At 41.2% G+C, this 25,555-nt stretch overlaps 1 protein-coding gene across 3 annotated transcripts in view; it reads left to right on the forward strand.

The window, feature by feature from the left end:
- LOC127570372 (cadherin-6-like) overlaps positions 1-24,796 on the forward strand; it is a 219,161-nt gene extending 194,365 nt beyond the window's left edge. For all 3 annotated transcript variants that reach the window (XM_052015876.1, XM_052015875.1, XM_052015877.1), the window contains 5 exons: positions 2,466-2,602; positions 4,986-5,113; positions 13,156-13,273; positions 16,926-17,177; positions 20,067-24,796. In XM_052015876.1, coding sequence (XP_051871836.1) covers positions 2,466-2,602; positions 4,986-5,113; positions 13,156-13,273; positions 16,926-17,177; positions 20,067-20,557 — 1,126 coding nt within the window. In that variant the 3' untranslated portion in view covers positions 20,558-24,796. The remainder of the gene's footprint in view (positions 1-2,465; positions 2,603-4,985; positions 5,114-13,155; positions 13,274-16,925; positions 17,178-20,066) is intronic.
- The last annotated feature ends 759 nt before the right edge of the window (positions 24,797-25,555 follow it).

The raw sequence follows: 25,555 nt of genomic DNA on the forward strand, positions 1-25,555 counted from the left end.
TCTCCTTATTATCCACGTCTTTCCCTCCATCCCCCAACATATCCTGTCCTACCACAAAGGCATTTATTTCATAACCTCCAGTCTGCTTGAGCTGACCTGTTATTAAAAATCTAAGATCGCTCATCATTTTTTTTCCTCTGGTGAAACAGCTAGGACACTCACTTTTGGTCTGTCTTGGCATTTCTGGAAAGGGCTGCAAAGGAGGATTTGTCAAGAAGCTATGTTTTGTTTTGTTTTAATACTTTTGTAATCTGTGGAAACAAAATGCAACTTGAAAAGTTACAGGATTTCAATGCACTTTATTTTGCCAGATCAAATCACCACCAGTGATTGATGGAAAAGCTCAGACACCTACTATCAGATATAAAGGCAGAAAATGCTGGAAATATTCAGCAAGTTGAGCAGCATCTGTGGACAGAAATGTTCTGATGAAAGCCATCGACCTGAGACTTAACCCCGTTTCTCTCTCCATAGATGTTGAACGATCTGCTATCTAATTACAAAGAAAGAATTGTACAACATGGAAACAAGCACATTAACCCACCAAGCCTCACCAACCATCAATCACGAATCCCACTTTTTCCCTCCCCATTTTCCCATCAACTTCCCCAGATTCTACCATTCACTTACACACTGGGGGCAATTTACAGCAGTTAATTAACAGACAAACACGCATGTTAGGGATGTGGGAGGGCACGAAGAGGAAACCACACAGTCACAAGGAGAGTGTGCAAACTCCACACACAGCCAGATTCAAGGTCAGGATTGAACCTTGGTCGCTGGAGCATTCGCAGTACTTTGTGACTTCTGAAAATGTCATTCCAGAAGAAACCATTGAATGGTGCATGGGAATGGTGTGACTATAAATCCCCTCCCTTATGTTTCCCTCATTGCTTCTGAGAATGGTCTATCCTGCACTTAACACTTCATTATTTATAGATAATCTAGACCACAACTCACACTCGGTGCTTGCTGCTTCCCACTCTTTGTCACCACACACTGGAGTGCAGCTGTTCATAAATATATGTTGCAACACCTATTATTTTATGTTCAAACACATTTTATTTCTGTTGCTGGTTTTCTGCCCTTCCCTCACGTATTGCCCTCAAAGTGATGATTCCTTGTTATGCTGCAGTTCCTGGGGAATTTCCTAACCCAAGTGCTCATTTATTTATGTGAACCTTGAAGTCTCTTCAAGGTTTACTATTGCAGGGGCAACATATCCACACCTGATCTTTTCTTGACTCAATTTCCACACACGTATGCATCTAGCGGGACACACTAAATAGTGATTGGGAGCAGAAGTTGTTTGGTGTTGCATTGGTGTGAATGCTGATGGCAGCATCCAAATCTCCATCCGAGTTGAGACAAGCTAACTCAGTATGGATTGGGGATTAATGTATGGACATTTTTCCTGATGCAGAGAATTCAGTGGAAAACATTGTGGACCCATCAGTAGAGCAGGGTATTGCATTTTTAATCCTTTTTACTAAATGTACACACATGCTGGAGGGCACTGTGTTGAGACAGATTCAGAGCCATAATTATTTATATGATAAGGCCACAGTCTTTTAAAACTTTATACAGCATGGTAACAGGCCCTTCTGGCCCAATGAGCCCCTGCTGTCCAATTACACTATGTTAACCTACTAACCCGTACGCCTTTGTGATGTGGGAGGAAACTGGAGAACCCGGAGGAAACTCATGCAGTCATGGGGAGAACGTACAAATTCCTTATAGGCAGCGGCGGGAATTGAACCTCGATCGCAGGTGCCGTAATAGTGTTACGCTAACCGCAATGCTACCATGCCACCCCTAATGATTTATGTCACCATAGAAGCATCTACCCATATTGGATGGTGGCTGGGGAAGCAGGAACATGAAAATAGAAAGGAAATTCATCCCAGAGGCTGTCTTAGGGACCATTTTAGGATTGGCCATGCAAAAGGCAGAGGCAGCTAAATGGGTATGAAAATTAAATTCAGGACAAACAAGTGTCTTACAGCTGGTAAACAATTTATGAAGTGTAATTACTTTGTAATGTGGGAAATGGAGCAGCCAGTTTGCATTGGGCAAGCTCACACAAGCAGTTCTGTAATAGTTACCAAATAATCTGTTCTATTGATGCTGAATAAGGGATAAATGTTGACCAGGACACTGGGATGCAACTCTACTGTTGCTCTTTGAAATAGTGCCATGGGAGTTCATATGTTCAGCTAAGTCAGGCAGGACTCAGTTTGATGTCTCATCTGAAATGTGGCACTTCCTACAGTGCAGCACTCTCTCAACTCTGCACTGAAAGCTTTGGCAATAGTTAGAGAGTTAACCTGAAAAGGAAAAGAAACATAAAGCTGTGATGCAACAATTCAGTCTGCAACAATAATCAAATATGTCCATTTTTGGAACTTGAATTGAAAAGTGATGAGAAGTTGTAAGATTTGTTTTCGTCCTTTGATTTTTTTCAGTTATTCAATCGATCGCCACACTGATTTGGACAGGTACTTCAACATAAACTCTGCAAATGGATCAATTGTTACATTAAAGCCACTTGACCGGGAAGAAACAGCATGGCATAACATTACAATAATAGCAACTGAGACAAGTAAGTGTGTGTCTCACTTATCAACGGTAGTTTCACACAGTAATCTTAAACATTATATTTTTTTAACCTGTCCAAAGTGTGCCCACTTTGTTATGGGTGAGAGTTACATGTTTTATGCAGAATATCATTGAGTCTCCCAAAATGAATGTTTCCATGCTCAAATGTAGACCTGGGTGTGGGGATTCCACCAGTGCCTGGCTAATATGTTGGCTTACACCACACGCAGAAGGAAATATGATATTCTGCAAGTGTGGTCATTTTGAGGTGTCAAGGGCTACAAGGTGATATGAGTGGTGATGGGAGAAATAGTAATCCCAAACCTTGAATGGGCATCACTACAAGGTACTGGCAACGGGCCAGCTCCTGGAAAGAATTAACAGCAGATGTAAATGAAAACAGAGTACTTCAAAAAAAAATAATAATTTTGCCTCCAAAGCTTGTGGGCTGGATGTTCACCTTTGGTGACTGGCACTGAATGCATGCCAATTGGAACCAAAGTGCAGAGGGCAGAATAACTGGTGGCCATCTATTACATATATTACACCAGCTATATTTTAGGTGCATTTTAAATGAAATATAATGTAGTGACTGGTTTTCTCATCCAGGCTTACTGCTCGAGAATCTGACTTGCCATGTGTCTACAGAGATACTGAGAGGCAGATAATTGTTGCATCTCACAATGTGATCAGTTTGATAAGAAGAATTGAGAATGCCGTGAAACCTAATGTTTAAGTGCGCTGAGGATTCCCACACTCCTCTAAGGTTCATTCCCCAGGATGGAAGGGGATCTTTGCAACCAAGTTGTGGACCTCAACAGGGAATGTCATTCCATTCACAGCACACAGTCTCAGATGACTGAGGCAAATGCTGTTGGTTTTAGCTTTTGCCTCCACTGAAATCACCAGCAGGAACAGTTTATCTTTTAGTCGAGGATACAACGTACAAACACTGCTGGAAATCACAGCGAGGGCACATATGTCTGGATCCATCTCACATTTCTAACACCAAGTCTCCTCTGCCTGGATCAAGACTAAACTCCTGATTTGAATTGTAGTCTCTAAGCAGAGAACATTTGATCCCATTTTCAGTGTAAGAAATTCCATAGCACTAAAATTGGGAGTATGGTTGTGCTAAAGGATCTCTCGTCGCTGTGAGCATTTTCTGAACATTTACCTATACTTATTTTTCACTCAGAGACATGGAATAAGAAATGATTTGCTTGCAGGTAGTATTATTAAAAAAATAGAACTTTGCAGGAGAGATTTATAAGGATGTTGCCAGGACTAGACGGCCTGAATTATAGGGAGAGTTTGGCCAGACTATGTCTGTATTCCTTGGAACGTAGGAAAATGAGGGGCGACCTTATAGAAATGTTTAAAATTATGAGAGGCATAGATAAGGTGGACAGTAACAGTCTCTTCCCCAGCATAGGAGAGTCTAAATCTCAGGGGCATAGATTTAGGGTGAGAGGGAAAAGATTTAATAGGAACCTGAGGAGCAACTTTTTCATGCAGAGGGTGGTGAGTATATGGAACGAGCTGCCAGAGGAAGTGGTTGAGGCAGGTACAATAGTATCATTTAAGAAGCACTTGGATCAGTACATGAAGGGGCGGGGTTTAGAGGATATGGGCCGAACACAGGAAATTGGGACTAGCTGGGTGGGCACCGTGGTCGACATGGACTCGTTGGCCTGAAGGGCCTTTCTCCGTGCTGTATTGCTCTATGACTGTGGTGTTTACACATGACTTACTGCTATTCTCTTGAGAGGTCCTGAATCTCCTTAAATCAGAGAAGGCACAATGCTTTCTTTTTTTTGCCATGGGTAGGCTGGGAAATTTGGGCTAGAATTTAGTTTAACTGGAATCGCAACCTGTTTAGATTGTTCCTTTAAATCTGACTATCAGGGCCAATGCTGCTCTTCAGCTCTTCCCCCAGCTCGGAGCACTGTTTCTGGGGTACATCCCAAACTTTCTAGTTATTATAGACACAGCATCCTTCATAGGTCTCAACAACTTCATTGTATGAGCTGGTTTGAGTAACTGGTGCAGGGAAAAACAGTAGATGGAGTGGGGGTGAAGACATTGCTTTTATTTGACCATGAGATGGACCTTCAGGTCTCATGATGGAGGACCTTTGGGCTGACTTGGTCTCTAGTGGGCTGATCTGGAAGGGTGCTATCTACAGGTCTACATAACACGAGATGGGAAGTGGGATTGGTCTGACCAGACTGTATTCAATCAACATGGACACAATGAGTTGCCTCCAGTGCAGAATTTTTCAATGATTACACAATACTGGAATTAATTAGGATTTAACCTTGCCCTGCCTAAGTTGTTCAATTGAACGGTGGTGTGAACTATATATTTTTTTTACCCATTTGCAGTTACAGAAAACTCGAGACAAAGTAGCCGCGTACCAGTTCAAATCAAGATTTTGGATGTCAATGACAATGCACCAGAATTTCCCAAGGTTTATGAAACTTTTGTCTGTGAAAATGCAAAGGCTGGCCAGGTGAGCTGTTTTAATTATTTAAGTATTTAATTATTTAAAATTATGAGAGGCATAGGTAAGGTGGACAGTAACAGTCTCTTCCCCATGGTAGGGAAGTCCAAAACTCAGGGGCATAGATTTAGGGTGAGAGGCATTTAGGGGACTCGATAGTCATGGAAACAGATAGGAGGTTCTGTGGCAGTGAGCATGAATCCCGGATGGTATATTGCCTCCCAGGTGCCAGGATCCGGGATGTCTCTGATCGGGTCCACAGGATTCTTGAGCGGGAGGGAGAACAGCCAGAAGTCGTGGTTCATGTTGGTACCAACGACATAGGTAGGAAGAGGGATGAGGTCCTGAAAAGTGAGTTTAGGGAGCTAGGCAGAAGGCTGAAGAACAGGACCTCGAGGGTAGCGATCTCGGGATTGCTGCCAGTGCCACGCAATAGTGAAGGTAGGAATAGGAGGAGATGGCAAATAAATGCGTGGCTGAGAAGTTGGTGCAGGAGGGAAGGTTTTAGATTTTTGGATCATTGGGATCTCTTCAGGGGAAGGTGGGACCTGTACAGAGAAGATGGGTTACACCCAAACCTGAGGGGGGCCAATATCCTTGCAGCCAGGTTTGCTAGGGTGGTTCTGGAGGGTTTAAACTAGTTTGCGAGGGGGATGGGAACTGGAGGAGTAGGTCAGAGGAAGAAGGGGATGGGGAAAAGTCAGATCTAACAGGTAGAGAGGCTTTGAGGAAGGAGAAGCAGAGTACAGGCTATAAAAGTAGTAAGGCGGATGGGCTAAAGTGCATTTACTTAAATGCAAGAAGCATCAGGAATAAGGGAGATGAACTGAGAGCTTGGATAAGTACATGCAACTACGATATTGTGGCTATCACAGAGACATGGCTGACATCAGGGCAGGAATGGATATTGAATATTCCTGGATTTCAGTGTTTTAAAAGGGATGGGGGGGGGGGGAGAAGAGGAGGAGGGGTGGCGATACGAGTCAGGGTCACTATTACAGCTGCAAAAAGGGTGGATAATGTAGAAGGATCCTCTCTAGAGTCAATATGGGTGGAAGTTAGGAACAAGAAAGGAGCAGTTACTCTACTGGGAGTATTCTATAGGCCCCCCGGTAGCAGTAGGGATACTGAGGAGCAGGTTGGGAGGCAGATTTTGGAAAGATGCAAAAATAGCAGGGTTATTATAGTGGGAGATTTCAACTTCCCAAATATTGATTGGCACCTGCTTAGTGCCAAAGGTTTAAACGGAGCAGAGTTTGTTATGTGTGTCCAGGACAGATTCCTGTCACAGTATGTTGACAGGCCGACTAGAGGGAATTCCATATTAGATCTAGTTTTAGGTAATGAACCAGGTCAGGTGACAGATCTCTCAGTGGGTGAGCATCTGGGGGACAGTGACCACCGCTCCATAACCTTTAGCATTGTCATGGACAGGGATAGGAGCAAAGAGGACGAGAAGATATTTAATTGGGGAAAGGCAAACTATGAGGCTGTAAGGTGAGATTTTGAAGGGAAATGTACTATAGAGATGTGATCGATGTTCAGGGATCTCTTGCAGGATGATAGGGATAAATTTGTCCCGGTGAGGCAGAGAAGGAATGGCAGGGTGAAGGAACCATGGGTGACAAGAGAGGTGGAACAACTAGTTAGGAAGAAGAAGGTAGCATACAGAAGGTGTAAGCAGCAAGGATCAGGCAGGGCTCGTGAGGAATATAGAGTAGCAAGGAGGGAACTTAAGAAGGGGCTGAGGAGAGCGAGAAGGGAACATGAAAAGGCTTTGGTGAGTAGGGTTAAGGAGAATCCCAAGGCTTTTTACTCGTACGTGAAGAGCAGAAGGATGGCTAGAGTAAAGGTAGGTCCGATTAAAGACAAAGGTGGTAAGATGTGCCTGGTAGCTGTGGAAGTGGGTGAGGTTCTCAATGAATACTTCTCTTCAGTATTCACCAAGGAGAGGGGTCTTGATGACGCTGAGGACAGTGTTGGTAAGGGTAATGTTCTAGAGTATGTAGATATCAAGAGAGAGGATGTGTTGGAGCAGTCAGAAAATATTAGGACAGATAAGTCCCCGGGGCCTGATGGAATATTCCCCAGGATGCTTCGTGAGGCAAGGGAGGAGATTGCTGAACAGTTGGCTAGGATCTTTGAGTCTTCGTTGTGCACGGGGATGGTACCGGAGGATTGGAGGGTGGCGAATGTTGTCCCCTTATTCAAAAAAAGGTAGTGGGGATAGTCCAGAGAATTACAGACTAGTGAGCCTTACATCTGTGGTGGGTAAATTGCTAGAAAGGATTCTAAGAGATAGGATCTATGAGCATTTAGAGAATCATGGACTGATTAGGGACAGCCAGCATGGATTTGTGAAGGGAAGATCTTGCCTCACTAGCCTGATAGGGTTCTTTGAGGAAGTGACCAGGAAGATTGATGAGGGTAGTGCAGTAGATGTGGTCTACATGGATTTTAGTAAGGCATTTGACAAGGTTCCGCATGGTAGGCTTCTTCAGAAGGTCAGAGGCCAAGGGATTCAGGAAAGCTTGGCCGTGTGGATTCAGAATTGGCTTGCCTGTAGAAAGCAGAGGGTTGTGGTGGAGGGAGTGCATTCGGATTGGAGGGCTGTGACTAGTGGTGTCCCACAGGGTTCGGTTCTGGGACCTCTACTTTTTGTGATATTTATTAATGACTTGGATGAGGGGGTGGATGGGTGGGTTGGCAAGTTTGCAGATGACACAAAGATCGGTGGTGGTGTGAATAGTGTGGAGAGCTGTCAAAGCTTACGGGGGATATTGATAGGATGCAGAGCTGGGCTGACAAGTGGCAGATGGAGTTCAATCTGGAGAAGTGTGAGGTGGTACACTTTGGAAGGACAAACTCCAAGGCAGAATACAAATGGCAGGTTTCTGGGCAGCGTAGAGGAGCAGAGGGATCTGGGGGCTCATATCCACAGATCACTGAAAGTTGCCACACAGGTGGATAGGGTAGTTCTAGAAAGCTTATGGGATGTTAGCTTTCATAAATTGTGGGATTGAGTTTAAGAGCCGTGAAGTAATGATGCAGCTTTACAAAACTCTGGTTAGACCACACTTAGAGTACTGTGTCCAGTTTTGGTCGCCTCGTTATAGGAAGGATGTGGAGGCGTTGGAAAGGGTGCAGAGGAGATTTACCAGGGTGCTGCCTGGATTAGAGAGTATGGATTATGAGGAGAGACTAAAGGAGCTATGGCTTTACTCATTGGAGAGAAGGAGGATGAGACGAGACATGATAAAGGTATACAAAATATTAAGAGGAATAGATAGAGTGGACAACCAGTGCCTCTTTCCCAGGGCACCAATGCTCAATACAAGAGGGCATGGCTTTAAGGTAATAGGTGGGAAGTTCAAGGGAGACGTCAGAGGGAGGTTTTTCACCCAGAGAGTGGTTGGTGCATGGAATGCCCTGCCTGGGGTGGTGGTGGAGGCTGATATGTTGGTCAAGTTCAAGAGATTGTTAGATAAGCATATGGAGGAACTTAAGATAGAGGGATATGTGGGAGGAAGGGGTTAGATAGTCTTAGTGGTTTGAAGGTCGGCACAACATGGTGGGCCGAAGGGCCTGTATTGTTCTATGGTTCTAAATTTTATTCCATTTGCACAGTTTAACAACTAGTGAACAAGAACACAATAAAACAGGAGCAGGAGAAGGCCACTTGCTCCACCCAAGTCTGCTCCACCTTTCAAATGATCATGGAGGATCTGCCCCAGGCCTTAATTCTTACACTGTGCCGATTTTCCCATAGACCTCAATTCCTCGAGGAGACTGAATTCAAGAATAACTCTATTTACAGAGTGCCTTTAACAGAGTAAAAATGCCCTTCACAAGAAAGTTATCAAATAATATTTTGACACCAAGCCACAGAAAGAGATATTTGGACAGATGATTAAAGGTTTGGCCAGACAGGTAAATTTTAAAGAGCATCCTGGCAGAAGAAAGGGAGATTTAAAGAAGTATTTCCAGGACTTAGGATTTTGGCCACTATTCTTGGAGTGATTAAGTCTGCAGGAGTGTGCCATATTACCTTTCTGAACCTGTTCTGCCATTCAGTGAGATCATGGCTAATTCTGTGCCACACCACCATATTCTCTGATAATCGTAATGAACAAGATTCCACCAGTCTCAGCCTTGAATGTACCCATTGACTGACCAGCCGAAGAGTTCCAACCATGTGCAAATAGAAATTTCTCCTCAGCTTGGCCACGATTCCTAGTTCTAATTTCTGCAGCCTGAGGAAAGAGCCTCTTAACACCCACCCTGTCAATCCCTCTTTTAATCTTGTAGCTCGCCAGGAGTGCATTGGAGGTGTCAAAGCCAGGGTTACATCAACATAGATATCTTTATTAGTCACATGTATATCAAAACACACAGTGAAGTGCATTGTTTGCGTAGAGTGTTCTGGGGGCAGCCTGTAAGTGTCACCACGCTTCTGGCGCTGACACGGCATGTCCACAACTTCCTAACCCGTACGTCTTTGGAATGTGGGAGGAAACCGGAGCACCTGGAGGAAACCCACGCAGACACGGGGAGAACGTACAAACTCCTTACAGACAGCGGCGGAATTGAACCTGGGTTGCTGGTGCTGTAATAGCTTTCAGCAGCAGATAAGTGAAGACAGAGGTGAGGAAGTGGAGATCTTGAGTGTCCTGCCATTCCTTCAAGCTGCCTGTTCTCAGCAGTATTCCATTGCACTCCAATGCAGCTTTTCTATCACACCATTCAGCCTACATTCCTTATTTCACATCTTTTTTAAATCTGCCCTACTGCAAAGGCAACATTCTCCCTGAAGCTGCAGATATATCTCATTTAGATATCTCAGTGCAATCTTACTAATTCCCAAATAGCAGCTTAATTGTTTTTTTCTAAGTGAAACTATAATCCAATGAGATTTGAGTGTGAACACTGAAATAATAATGTCTTTTATCACTGTAATATAAAAGCAGATGGTCAGGATGATTGGATATCCGGAAATGCATTTTCCTTCTCTTGTACCAAATTCTGAGTGTAAATATATGTTAGTGCCAAGTCAACCATAACCCAGTGTGTAGCACCCTCAAACCAAATTTCAGAACAACTCAGTTCGCAGCAATTCAACATTTCCCCAAACTTCCTATTCTGGAAGCTTTACAAGCAACATTGTAAATTTTTAAAAATCCAATTCTTTGTGTATCATGCACTGATCTGGCCAATGTGCATTGAGCATTGAGCAGCTTAAGCTGACCTTAAGAAGGTGGCAATGAGCCACTGTTTGCAGTGGTACAGCTCATGGACATTTCAGGGACTCCCATAGTACATTGGATACAGAGTTCCGGTATTGGTGCAGGGATGATGAGCAATGGCAATGTTTTCTTTAATTTTTAAAAAATTTTTTAAAAATTTTATTTACAGCGTGGTAACAGGCCCTTTCGGCCCAATGAGTCCGCGCTGCCCATTTTAAACCCCAAATTAACTTACCTGTACGTCTTTAGAATGTGGGAGGAAACTGGAGCACCCGGAGGACACCCACGCAGACACAGGAGAACGTACAAACTCCTTGCAGACAGCGACGGGAATCGCACCCCGATCGCTGGCGCTGTATTAGCGTCGCGCTAACCACTATGCTACCGTGCTGCCCAATTCAAGTCAGGACAGTGCATAACTTAGAAAATTTGGTGGCATACAGTACCTATGCACCTGATTCCCATACCTTTCTGGGGCACCAATGTCCACTGATAAGTTACAGCTGTTCCATGAAAATACTTCAAAAAACTTGGATGTGTACACCACTTTATTACTCTATAAGGTTGTCCAAAAATTTGCTGAAAACAATCATGGTGTTGACAAATATGTGCATGTAAAATCCTACTCTGCTAGTAAATGAATGTTAGCCATGTTACTGGGAAAGTTCACCAGTTATTGGAATAATACCAAGGGATATTTCCTACTTACCTGCCACACTGTACCACACAGACTGGCTCCTGGTAAAAGGTACTGAAAGGAAGTTTCCTAACAATGCTGATGAAGTGTTAGCCATTACCATGAGTTCAAATTCTAGTATTTACCAGTATTTCAGGGCGCACATACAATAATGGTATCTATTTATAACTGAGGCTATGGGTTTATGATAGCTCAACAAATCTCATTTTTATTACAGGGGATTATTGGATTTTTGCTGATGTTTTAGGGATCTTACATTCTGTGATTTCATCAACTCTTATGTGTAAACCACAATTCAGAAGCTCTGCTCCTTATGTCACCTTAAGCTGGACCTGACCCCAGGTCACTTAGAAGAACAGGTCAAGATCCAATTCAGCACCTTAAATGCACAGACTAGAAATTCAACCTGGGTTGTATGTACTAATTATGCAATGCAATAAGCAAGATGCGTCCTACTTCTGAAATTTAGCTCCACTAAAGGCAGTTGACAGAAGATGTATTTATATCAGATATTTCATTACTAAGCCTGTAAAAATTTGAAGAAGCCAAAATTAATATTTTTAATATGCCACGATAATGCTCGAGCCTTGTTAATTATTTATAAAAGCATTCTATTCCACTGATTTTATTTTTCCTGTCTATCCTGCTAACACTCCAGTCCACTCCAAGCAGCCATACTTCTTCCCCCACAATTCTAATCACTAGCAATGAACATCCAGCCAGTTGATCATGAGGACACTATGGCCAAGCCACTGCAGAAAGCATCAGACTCTGTAGCCACACACTTAGGGCAGTGGTTTAACAAGACTTTACTCATTGCTGATAATCACATCATCTTCCTCGGTGACCTACACTGGATTTTGGTCCAGCAAGTCCTTCATTGTAAAATCCTCAAACTCCTCCTTGGTCATGCCCTGCTCTATCTCTGTATTCTCCTTGAAATCTACAACTCTCCCAGACCTCTGCAGCTTTCCAAACAGACATCTTGTACATTTCAGGATTATAGTCACTGGCAGCTGTGCCTCCAGCCGTTTGGCCCCTACATTACGGAAGCTACCTCTTTGGCCTTCCACATCTCTTTCCTCATTTAATAAATTCTTAAAACCTACTACTTTGATTAAGTCTCCATTCAAATGTTTCCATATGTGTCAAATTTTCTTCACAATCTTGTGAAATGTTTTGGGACTTCTTACTCTGTTATAGGTACTGTATAAATAGGAACTCTGCATGTGGAAGAAATCAATACAATTTGGAGCACAATTACCAAATGCAGTAAAACTCTTAATCGGTGCTGTTTGGGACTTTGGTGGTGCTGGATTAGCAGACTTTCTAGATTATCAGATGTTATTAATCCTCCAACACACTTTTAATTTACTTTTTCAAGATGCTATGTACTAGTATAATAAATTTTCCAATGAATCTGGTAAGTTTAAAGGGAATAAGGGGAAAAAAGGCTCCAGAAGCATTGCAAACAGAACATGTTTCCTGCTGCGTGGAAGGCAGCATAGGAACTGGGGCCCCAGTGACTGCAGGGATCAGGACCCCAGTGAATGAAAGGGAGCATGGAAACCAGGGCCCCTTCAAGCAGATGTGGGCAGGCACGGTAGTGTAGCAGTTAGCGTAACGCTATTACAGCGCCAGCGACCTGGGTTCAATTCCGGCCACCATCTGTCAGGAGTTCGTACGTTCTCTCCGTGTCTACGTGGGTTTCCTCCGGGTGCGCTGGTGTCCTCCCACATTCCAAAGACATACGGGTTTGGAAGTTGAGGGCATGCTATGTCGGTGCTGGAAGTGTGGTGACAATTACGGGCTGCCCCCAGAACACTCTACAAAAGATGCATTTCACTGTGTGTTTCGATGTTCATGTGACTAATAAAGAAATCTTATCTTATTTGGGAAAGGAGGAATTGGGGCCCCAGAGAGTGGATGGGGATTGTGGCAAACATCACTTAATCATAATTTCTGAATAGTCAGATGGCAATTAATCGGAGTTTCACTTTATTTATATGACTCCGTTCCTGCTCTGATTTTGTTTGTACATAACCAGTATTGTGTGTGTACACTTGCTTGGATGCTTGTTATACTGAGTTTTATATTTATTTAACACACAGCTGATACAAACTGTCAGTGCTGTGGATCAAGACTCACCACCAAGTGGATCCAGGTTCTTCTTCAGCTTGACCCCAGAAGCTGCCAATAATCCTAATTTCACAGTTCAGGATAATGAAGGTATGGATTTACCTAACAACTCAATTGAAACCACAGAGTGGGGCCGTCATTGATGAGTCTTACATATAGTCTAAAAACACCCATAAGGGGCTTTCAAATTATAGCTTAAAAACGGAAGACTTGACTTGGTGGGGTTGCCAACTAATTATGTTCAACTTACTGTATCTCAACTGGAATGTAGAATGTAGAAATGTTGGAGCAAGATTTTGGATTGTAACCTGAGCTTTTGACATCAGCACTGCTAATCACCATGGCCATTTTCACATCTGCTAACCTCAGTACTGATTACTATTTACAACAGGAGTTTTTTTTAAGCAAGCCCACCTGTGCCAGTTGTCAGAACTTGCTCGGCAGATGGAGTAAAAGAAATTCTTTGTGCAAGAACTTGGTGTATTTGAGTGGACATGATAAGGATTGTAAGCTCCACGTTATTCAAACTTCTTCACCCAAGACCTGTCAGCTTTCAGCATAATTAGAAGGGAAGCAGTACAGAAATGCTTGCTTGTGTTTAAGCCAGGTTTTTAAACATACACCACAGCTGCTGCCGCTGCACTTCAGTGTACTTTATTGTTCTGCCAGTGGCAAAGCTTCACACACCACTGCTCTCATTGGGGCCTTCAAGCAGAAGGCCAAATGTAGATAAGAGTTAGTTGCCATCCAATGTAGCAGGTTTTTTCAAGACATTTAACAGGCAACCATCAATCTGTAGCTTGGCTGCCAGTACCCTCAGTGCAATATGCTCCAGGCTTTTGACCAGTTTCATTAAATTCCCAAGATTAAAGTCACGAGACAACTGACCTGGTTCTGGTCGTTTCCGATCCTATTCATCCGATGTAGAAAATAGGAAAGGATGGAAATTCTCTACAGTTGCATCCAGTTCATGCTGTACATTTTCTGAAACCCCAAGTGGGAGCAGCTCTGTTGAAATCCACAGTCAAAATAATTACTCAAAACCATGGAAGCATAAGCCTGAGGAAATGTCCTCCCCCTAAACTGCTGAGTTATCCACCATTGATATGATAATATTAGTACCCTAGTAGGAATAGCATGCAGCAGAGCAAGTCTGTTTTCTTTTTGTGGTGAAATTAGCTTTACTTAATGTTATTTTTTGAAATTATGTTCTAAAGGAAGCAAACAGTTAAGAAATCAGCATAAATTATCATTAAAACTGGTATTTTTGAAAAGGGAAATTATTCTCATTTATTTGGCATGTTTCGGATCTCTGAGTATACCAGCTATTGTTGTATTTTTGGAGTGTAGTACCTGTTGTAATGTAGAAAACTCAGTAATCAATATGCACACAGCAGGATCCCACAAACGACAAGAATAATTACTGAAAAAATTGTTTTTAACAATTCCACACCAAAAGTATCTCCCTTTCTCCTCCTCATGATAGTTCCATTGGATCTTTTACATCTGACTGAGAGAGCAGATGTGTCCTCAGTTTGACATCTACTCCAAAAGTCATTGTGACCCTCCCTCACTATTGCACAGAGGTATTATGTGTTCATGTCTCTAAGAGTCAGGATTGAAGCTACAATCTCTTCTGGACTCGGGGGCGAGTATTACAGAGAATATAAAATCCTGCAAAAGTACAAGGAATGTGAAGAATCAAGTTCATTTAATTGTCAGTACCTGTAATAAATCATGAAGTAATATCAAAGCATATCACCAGAGGTGAGACATCACCTTTTAGTTTCTCACTGATAAATTATACTATTACTTGATAGTCAAGTTGATAGCTAGGCAAAAGAATAGACGAGGAAATTATGAGGCCATGATGACTGGGGGAAGATGCTCACTGACTTCATAAACTACCAAGCTTTAAAGCCCTAAGATTCAGTTAACAATTCTTAGCCCCATCCCACATTAATATATACTATATTGGATTAGATTAGTTTTATGATGCACATCAATCTCAGTTTACCTTTTATATGTAGAACATTCATGGCTTTCCTATTATAAAATACATGATGGCAGTGAGTTTTAAATTACAATATTTTGCCATAAGAGCAGGTTCATTGATCATGTCGGTCAAAAGAAAATACAACAGGTTTGAATATTCTAAGTAAATATTGGGCTATTTATTATCAGGATATGTATGATAACAAGTATAATTCATATGGAAATGAGGCAGAGCTTATTCTTAGCATCAGAATAATTAATTTCAGCCTTTAAGAAACTTTCAGTTGTGCCCTTTATTAATTCCCAGACCTGCCTTATGCCAGCTTTCACACAAAGAGCAACAGCTGGTCTGATGTGAACTCTCACCATTGTGACTCTCAGTTCAGACTTTTTAAAATATAAATTTGACTCAGTTGGCATATGCAAACTGCAGTTCACAAACAGCATGCCAAGAGAGAACTTGGGAATTAAGTTGATAACGTCAAGCAGGCTTCAACAGTCTTCTGCAGAGAGAAGCCATGGCAGAGATCCATTCTATTTTTCTGCATGTCCAAATTTAATATATAAATGTAGGACTATACTAATTGTGGTGACAAAATCCTAGGTTATAACCCACCTTGTTCAGTATTGGAAGCTTTCTTGTACAAATGAACCCTTCAGTTTTGGAGATGGAGTCTCCTCATTTTCATAGATTCAGAAGAACTCTACAAACCAGATCATCCCATTACAAATGAAAGACCTCAATTTTGCCATTTTTGCAGTCTCCAGAACTCCAAGGGTTCATGATACTCAAACAGGATTTAATGTAATTACTCTAATAATTCCAGTGATCTCCATTGGGACATTGAGAAAATGACCTTGGAATTTCAAGGACTAAATCTCCAAATCTACAACCCAGAATATGGGTGATGAACTTGACTTTGACACTAATCCAACAAAGTATAGTTGATATTTGGAATGAGCTGCCAGAGGTGGTGGTGGAGGCAGGAACAGTAACAGAGGTATTGGGACAGGTACTTGAATAAGCAGGACATAGAGGGATATGGAATTAATACAGACAAGTGGGATTCGTATGGAAAGGCATGATGATTGGTATAGATGCTGTGAGACGAAGGTCCTTTTCTGTGCTGCACAATTCCATGACTTTATAACTCTAACTGGCCCTCTTGAGAGACATACGTCAGCCTGTCCCTAGAAAGAGAGAGCAGCCTCACCATTTCATTCTGTGGTAGTATATTACCTGTCAGGCCAAATTGCCTGTGTTGAGAAGTATATCACCATTATGATCCTGCACAAAGCAAATGCTTCTGTTCGCCAGATAATATGTCCTCAGACATTCAGATTCAATCTTTTAGTCTTTTTCCTCTTTTTACAAAGGAGGATCACAGAGTACCATTGTGATTTCAGTAGTTTATAGTCTTATAATGTCTATTCTGTTTATTCTAATAGAAAAGTTATCTTGTCAACAGAATCATCAGACTTATTGGGTTCTGCACACGGTAAAGATGTTATCTTTAAAGGCCATTTATCTTGTATTAACTAGATGGAAGGTTGAAAGATGGCAGAAAGACAACATTCCTAAGATCCCTTAGGCACAAAAGCATAACAAACAATAAATATAAGTTTCATGGGGAAAACTTGTTAATCATTTGTCTTTCCAATGCTTGTTTTGCCATCTTGTGAAAGGGTCTAGGAGAAAGAGACAACAATAACTGCTTGATTCTTTCCTATTCAATATTATTTTCAGATAACACAGCAGGAATTCTCACCAGGAGAGGAGGATTTAGCCGTCAAGAAATGAACACCTACCTTCTGCCAGTTTTCATTTCTGACAAGGAACATCCTATTCAGAGCAGCACCAATACCCTTCTGATTCGAGTGTGTGCCTGTGATAGTGATGGCACCATGCAGTCCTGCAATACTGAAGCTATAATCCTTCCTCCTGGGCTCAGCACTGGAGCCCTCATCGCCATTCTGCTGTGCATCATTATTCTGCTCGGTGAGTTATTTTTTAATCAGTCACACTTTCATTTCAATTTATTGTCTGCTCCTGCCCATCATCCTGAACTAGTAGGGTACATTTGCAAAAGAATACTGAAGAACAGCACTGAATGTCTGAAATGACAATGTTGAATGACAAAGGGCACTCAGAATTTATTTGAACACCTGAGGTACACTGAATGCTGCTAAAGATGTCAGGGAAGGATTAAAGAAAGGCTCGCATGTGACAAACCACTTTCAGGCATTTTTCCATTCGCCATGACCTAACTAACTGGAAGGAAGAAGTTATGGGATGGCAATGTCTGGTCATTAATTATACAAATTATATTGTAAATGTAGTCACAAGATTTCTTCTAATCAGGAAATGAAGTAAAAGAATGTAGGACATCTCCCTAAAATGCTGCTGTAACATAGCAACAAGAAGGTATATTGTGCTTTTAATTTAGCATTTTCCCTTCATGAGGAAAGATTATACTTTTTACCCAATGCCACATCACATTTCACCATGGAGCACACAACTAGGTGGTATATGTGCTACACTGTAAATACAGCAGAGAAACTGGCCATTTGGGTCAACTATCCATGCTGGTCTTCATGCTCCACTTGAGCTTGCTCACATCTTACCTCATCTCACAGACAGGCATAATCTTCGGTTCCATGTCTCTATCCACCACTTTCCTTTCTGTTCATGGGAACTATTTGCTAGAGTAGTGCTATCCCCTTTCTCACTACTCTCTGGATAAAGTAGTTTCTCCTGAATATCCCAATGGATTTCTTGTCAACTGTCTAATTTTGATTGTCTCAGGTATTATCCCACCTTATATGTAAAAATAGGTTTTCTGCATCTCATTTTTCAAAACTCATTTCGTAATTTTTAGGACCCCTAGTAGGTCATCCATTTTAAAAAGAGACCAGTTTTCTTTTATCCCTTCCTGATATATGTAACCTGATACTGCTGGGATTATTCTTGTAGAACCTTTTTGGAACCTGCCTCCATCTACTTTGACGCTCTGCGCATTGACATTGTGTTTCCAAATAATTCCCATCACATAATTGCCCCCAACATAGCTTCTATTCAAGCTGAACTGTTATGTATTAACATACTTCTTAGTAAATCTTGTATTATACAAGCCTATTCCACATACACATAAAATAAGCTGAAAAGACTAGTATCTATGATGATATTGAAATATTGCCAAGTCTAAACTTAATACTTATTTTTGGGCCCGTCAAGCATCCTGGTTGGGGGATCATATCGTGAAGAAGCATTTCTATCATGCGGTTCACAACTTCAGGATGTCCCACAGTTGCTTATTTCTAATGAAGTCCCTTTAAAGTGTAGCTAGGTTGTAATATGACAGATAATGTAGTCACAGCAAACTTCCCACAGGTTATTTAGACACTCATTCAGGAATGAGAATGACTTGCTTCTACTCCAGTTCTGAAGAGTGGAAGATGCCTGTATTCTTTTAAGTGGAAGTGGTTGTTGCCAGAGCAAGTTTCAAGATGATTGGAAGCCAAATGCTGCCACACAGACTTGGCCTTGGCACTATGTGAACACACACGAATGCATCTTTTTCCTTGGCACCACACCCCCTGCCCCCACCACATCTATTCTCACCCTTCTTGATATTTCTTCAATCCCATCCAGTGGCTGAGTGAGATCAACCATGGATAGCTGATGGAAGTAGCTTCATCCTGTAGCAATGGGAGCTTCTCCCTTGGCCACCATTGTCACCTGGTGTATTCAGTGCCTTTAACCTTGGTGCTTCTGTTCTCTGTAATGTTCTCTGTAATGTTTCTAAACTTACGGGACCTCTGGCTCCTGTACTGTTTCCTATCCCATGTGACCCATCAGTGGCACAGCTGAAGTACTCCTGTACTGGACTGTGAGCTTAGATATTTCTGCTGAGGTTTTTCATTCTCATGAGGTTGTGTGATGGCTTTGTCACAGTCAAAGTGCCCACTGCTGGCTGCCTGACCTGCAGCACGCTCATGTTTTACAGTGTCCTGCCAGCAGTGGAGGATGTGTGGCCATTGTGAGAGAAAGCCACCTTAATGAACGCTTATTCTCCAATGTGCCCAGGTCTGACCACTGGCACCAGTGCAAATACAATCAGTAGGAATCACCAATTGATCTAAAGTCACACTTAATGGTCTTTGATCTCCCAGTTTGGCAACATCCATCTCTGGCAGACTCCTATAAATGTCAACAACTCAATGGTACCTGTTATCATCATATATCTGCGCTTGCACCCTCAATGCTTTGGAATTCTGCTGCAGGTGGCTGAAAGATACCACTAACTTGATTGGATAGTTTGTTTAAGTGTATCTGTTCCAGTCAACCGCAGTAAAATCCCAATTATCCACTTATTCTTATTGACCTTTATTAGGCTGGCAAAACTTCCACTTTTATCTCACCACTCACTGTAATCCAGCCTAACAAAATTCAATGCTTCTCTAATTTGGATTTGCACATGGGTAAGTAAAGCAATTTAGGCCAGGGCCTGCATGAACACTACCTCATTATTCCTTTTTTTTGCAATATTTATTTTGTATTTTGTAGTTTTTTTTAAATCTCTTTGCACTGTACTGCTGCTGAAAAAACAACAAATTTCATGTCATATGAACCTGATTCTGAATGGTGTGAAGAAAGGGTTGGACAAAGGGTGGAGGTCTTTTTCACATGCAGCAACAATTTGGGGGGTGAGGGAGTGGACATGTTCCCTCCCTCCCTCTCTCCCTCCTTGCTTCCTCTCCTCCTCTCCCTCTCCCCTCCCCCTCCTCAAGGATATACTGCAAGCTAGGAATACATTGTCCCCATTCCCCAGCCCCTCCCTGTGTGCAAGTTTTAACAACTGAACTAATCCTACTTTCTTACTTTCAGTGATTGTGGTGCTCTTCGCTGCCATGCGAAAACAGAGGAAGAAAGAGCCTCTCATCATTTCCAAAGAGGATATCCGAGACAACATTGTCAGCTACAATGATGAGGGTGGTGGCGAGGAGGACACCCAAGCCTTCGACATTAGCACACTGAGGAATCCTGAGGTCATAGAAGACACACAGTTACGGAGGGATATCAAACCCGAGAACTTCCTTCTACCTCGGCCAACCCCCCCAATACCAGACAACACCGATGTCAGAGATTTCATTAATCAGAGGCTAAAGGAGAATGATACAGATCCTAGTGCCCCTCCTTATGATTCTCTAGCAACATACGCCTATGAAGGAAATGGTTCCATAGCAGAATCACTCAGCTCCTTGGAATCAGTTACCACAGAGACAGACCAAGATTATGATTACTTGAGTGACTGGGGACCTAGGTTCAAAAAACTGTCAGACATGTATGGTGGAGATGACAGTGACAGGGACTCTTAGCGAGAAAAATCATTCCCTTAAATTCAGCTTTCGACGGAACGGAGTATTGCTGTGTAAACATGCGGGCCAGTACTTTTTTCAAAATCTATCTCACTAAAGCATTTATTGTGTACTGTTGGACTTTTATTCCATATATTCATGGCTTCAGAATGGTTCCAGTGTGAAGTGTGTAACTTTTGCTTCATTTAATGAGCATCCCCAAGAAGGCAATTCTATGAGAATTTATACATTAACTATATGCCTACACGACCCACTGTTGCACTAGTGGAGACACATGTTATATTGCTCATTTTGTTTCTAAAATAGAAATACTTCACAGGTATTATTGTCTACACAGAAGAATAGAAAATGTATTAAAATAGGGATGTGCATAGAACAAGTTCTTAAAAACAGCCAGAGGTAGATTTTGATGGTTTGGAAGATTCAGGTTGGAGGCAGGCATTAGACATGATCTATGATTCTTGTTTTCTGGGTTGAAAACTGACTTTTGCCTTTCTTCTCCAATCCCAAATTACATGGAAACTATTTGCAGGAGTGGCAGGCAAGCAACAAATTCAACTTGATTGGGAAACACATCAAAATGTGCATCAAACCAACAAGCACTTTCCTAAGAGATGAAAGATTATGAGAGTCACATGTGTGCCACTGAACAACAAGACTTGGTCTAATAAAAAACCTGGGATTTATCCCAGGTTCACAGTCTTAGACCTGCAAGCCTGTTGGCCAGCACATCCCTTTGGTGAACTTAGTGAATTAGATGTTTGAGCTGAACGTGTGGTCAAGTCAACTGTTTTCTTTCACAATGTACTGTACTGTAATTTAGATTCAATATACACTGATGTATACATATTGTATGCAGAGTTGTATTATGTAGTGTGGATGTAAATCACTACAGGTGCATCTTAAAACTAAGTTAATTGGCTGGGTGTAGTTGACTGTTTGATGTGCAGCAGATTTAAGCTGCACACATTAACCTAATGACACAAAGTTCCTATTTAGTTTACTACCTGAAATGTTCAACCCCTGTTGCAAAACTAAGAATCTGGTGAGAACTGTGGATTCCTGAGGAAGCACCAACAATTCAACTTGACCATTCTTACCTGCAGATTAGAGAAAATATTTTTATGCAATGTGCTGCTCCTAATGGCCAATGAAAGTTAGACTGAACTAGCCCTTTAGTTGGCCCTTGTCACCATAAATCGTAAGTGTGGCATCTTCTCAAAGGCAAATTAAATTATCCCATAAATACAGCCATCTTCATTATTGCAAAACTGCAGTGGTCTGGAGTTTACAAAGCATCATTAAATGGAGTTCTGTCAAAAGAGCTTCAACAAATAAAATTAAAATTCTTGAAAACCATCTCATATCCTGTTTGCAACATCCGTCACAGATGGTTTTAAGTGGATGATGATATAAATCACTGAGCCAAGGGGAGCAGAGGCCCAAGTGACCCTTTGCAGAAATTAAGACATTTTTGCAATCTGAGATTATGACGAAGGAATACATTTTAGACTGCCTGCTGCCTCAGAATGGATCACTCCCAGCTCAGAAATTTTCCAAGGCCAGCTTGCGGCTTTGCATTGTGCCCGCCTTTGCAATGTGAAGGGTTGACACTTTGGAGGGATACGAGGAAGAAGAATTGTGGCTACATTTAAGAGTTAGCCCACAGGAGCTTAGACTCCCAATCCAACCAAAGCTTTAAAGCTGGAATATGAATTCATAAAATCTCTTTTTCACTTTGAATTAGCCTAAGGTCTGATCGGGAAAGGTTTATCAAGTAACCAGACTGGCTGATTTGTTTCTAACAGTTCAACGTTATTCCACGTATAATGACTGAAATGTTACCTGGTTTTCTTTAATCCGCAAGCTCTAACATTCTGTGATAACCTTGTCAGGCAAGCCATCTATTCTCTGCACACAGAACAAGTACTGGATGTTTTCCTTGCCAGCACAAATGATAACATGGTTCTGTCGTGACCACTTGGAAAATCCAAGTGATGATTTGCTAGAAGTGAACATAAAAAATAGTCATTAACTACTCTGTATTCAAAGCATAATGGAACTGCAGAGGATTCCCACATGCATTTTTTTCCATGGAGACAAACATAACCATGGAAATTGACCTTGATGGGATTATTAATGGATGTGGAAATGTTAGACATATTTCAAATACTATTTCAATGTGGATCCAAAGATCCAGTGTTCCTTTTCTCATTGTTCCAATTTAATGGTTTTATAGTAACTAGAATTTAAAGGTACACACCTCCTTAATGTACTGTACTTTTGTGAAAGGATTCCAATAATATTATCATTTTACCTAATCTGTGTAAATCTGTAAGATAAGGCTTCTCTTCTGCAATATCACTGCCAGCTTCTTTGACTCAATCTTTGGTTAATCATTGAGGGCTTTTGTGCAAGATAAATCCAAAAGAGCCCAGTGGTATATTCTTACTTCAGAGTCTACTTTGAAAGAAATTACAGAACAAAAAACAGCTTCAAGGAATCCTATTGTGGAAACTAGAATTGAACGTCGGGGATCCCTGTGCTTCTGGTGTCCACAGACTGAAAATTATATCAGCCCTACTGAAGCCCAGACCCTCAACCTCCAACCAAGAGGAGACGACTCAAAAACTGCCCACAAATATTCAGCAGAACCTCTGTCAGCAAGTTCCCAAGGCAAGATATTTCATCTCTACCAAAGGAAAAATACCCAGGGGATCGAGAGGTATAATTAGGGGTTAGCCATTAAGAACCCACGCTTACCCAAGGTGGGGGGTGTTGTCGATGAACTAAGAAACAGGAATAAAACCCTACCAACATTCCAATATGTATGCTGTTTACATATTTTATGCTAAAATAATCCATTAATATTCAAATTAGATTCATTGACCAATTACACTTTTTTTGAACATTTTGTTCAACCAACTGAGCTAATTGGGAGAAAGTACATTCTGCATCCACTTGCTCTGATTCAACCATGCATAAAGAAACACTTACACAAGATGGGTGTTACTTTAAAATCCATAACTGTACTCATCGTCCAGTTAGGATTAGCTTAGACAATCTTAGCATTTAATTAATGTTTTGTCTTGTGAAATTTTGAGACTTGTTTGTGTCACTTGAGCACTGAATATTTTAAATCTGTTCAGTCAAAAACAGTGCAATTCAGTAATAAGAGTATGTTAAATCCTCTTCAGGCACTTGAAAAATATAATCAAATCCATTACATCATTTTAGTGTCTATTTGGATGGCTACTTCATGGAAAGAGTATACTAAGAGAACTGATGTACAGCTGTTGCAGAAATTATGACAAATGAATGGGATGACATAATTTCACTCGTATAATCTCATTTTAGGTGCCATAACATTGAGTTATTATTTTTTACCTATGTAAAGATTTACCTGTAATCTAACTTGCTTAAGAAACAATGCAGGAGTAAGATCCAGATCTCCAATTGGTTTGAGGCTGAATGGGCCAGTGAGTGATAGAAATGAGAAAGGTTCTTTTGAAAAGTCATCAAACTGTAACATTAACTCTGCTCCTCCCTCCAAAGATGCTGAATATTTCCTGCATTTTCTGTTTCTGTTACCCAACATAGGGTTACAAGTGTAATACCAAAGGGCAACTGTGTAACAAAGCATGTCAGTCGGGCAGAAATAATTCCTTGGTCTCTTGCACCAAGCACACAAAGAGGTGGTTCCTTTCATATTCTGCCTCCAAGATTTGGTTCCATCGACTTTAATTCAAAACCAGATTACCCACATGAGTCATATGCATCATGTGCATTTAGAGCAAGTGACCAATGAAGAATCTTTACTCCAGTGTCTTCAAGAGAGGGAGATATATGGGGGGAGAAAAATCACAGCAACTTATTATATGCTGTATTTCCATCTTCCATATATTCAGTTTTGCATGAATCACCCCTTATCCGTTTTAAAACTTAGGCCAAATTTTTATCACTAACCCAGTCAGATGTCTTTTGATAGTATTGACCTGCCAGTTTAAATAACGTTGTGGCTATTAACATTTCTGTTAATGTGAAATATTTCAATGTGGCTGGGCCAGTTGGTACAACTGAAAATAGCTAACGCCAATGAAGGATCCTTGCTTACGTTTCAGATTGATACCTGCTTTTTTTTTTTATGATTTCAAGATCTGCAAAGATAGTCACTGTTAGCAGCATCTGTATGTTTAGCAATTGGAATAAAATCTGAGTCATTTTCTTTTGCTAAGTAACATTTTGTACCAGGATTATTTATATGATACTATTCAATAAAATGTTTTTATGTATGGATTCAGCCTCAGCAACTTTTTTTATTAATTTGGTGTATATGTGTTTTAGTCTTTTCTCCATGTTAGAATACGTTACATGACCCAGGGTCAAGTTTAACACTCACGAGTCACTGCTGCAGTTAGTCATTTTTGGTTCCTCAGAAATGGTAGCTAATTAGAAAAGTGCCCAATAGGTGCTGCAGTTACATTCTAAATATCTACCAGCCTCCACACGAGGTTTTTAGTAGTACAGAGAGATTAAATGGAATAACAGTAGTTCAATAGAATGCTGAATTGACAGTTAATCCTTTTTCAATATGTGTGCATTTTTTATTGCTCATGATTGGGATTACGTCAAAGGTACATGGGACATCATTCCTCCAGTTGTTTGCCAGTTAATATGCTTAAATAAGATTCTTTCTGGGCTCATATTTTTTTTCCAAGTAAACAGATAATGAGCTAAAATAAACACTTATATACAGAAAATCATACACAAGGCATTGAATCTAACAGTATTTTCACAATGATACCAGCAACTGACTTCAGCCATCTTGTCCTTCAGCTGTAGACTCCATCTCTAAACCACTAAAATACTCTTTTAAACTTTCCTCCCCTCCGTTATTCCCCACTCCGCCCCTCCCCACAACTCCATCCTGAAATTGCCAAATGTGACTTGGCATCATTTGATCTGACAATTCTCGGTTGAAGTACTTTGGGATATATA

The sequence above is a fragment of the Pristis pectinata genome, chromosome 5 (assembly GCF_009764475.1).
Source record: "Pristis pectinata isolate sPriPec2 chromosome 5, sPriPec2.1.pri, whole genome shotgun sequence".
NCBI classification, from domain to species: domain Eukaryota; kingdom Metazoa; phylum Chordata; class Chondrichthyes; order Rhinopristiformes; family Pristidae; genus Pristis; species Pristis pectinata.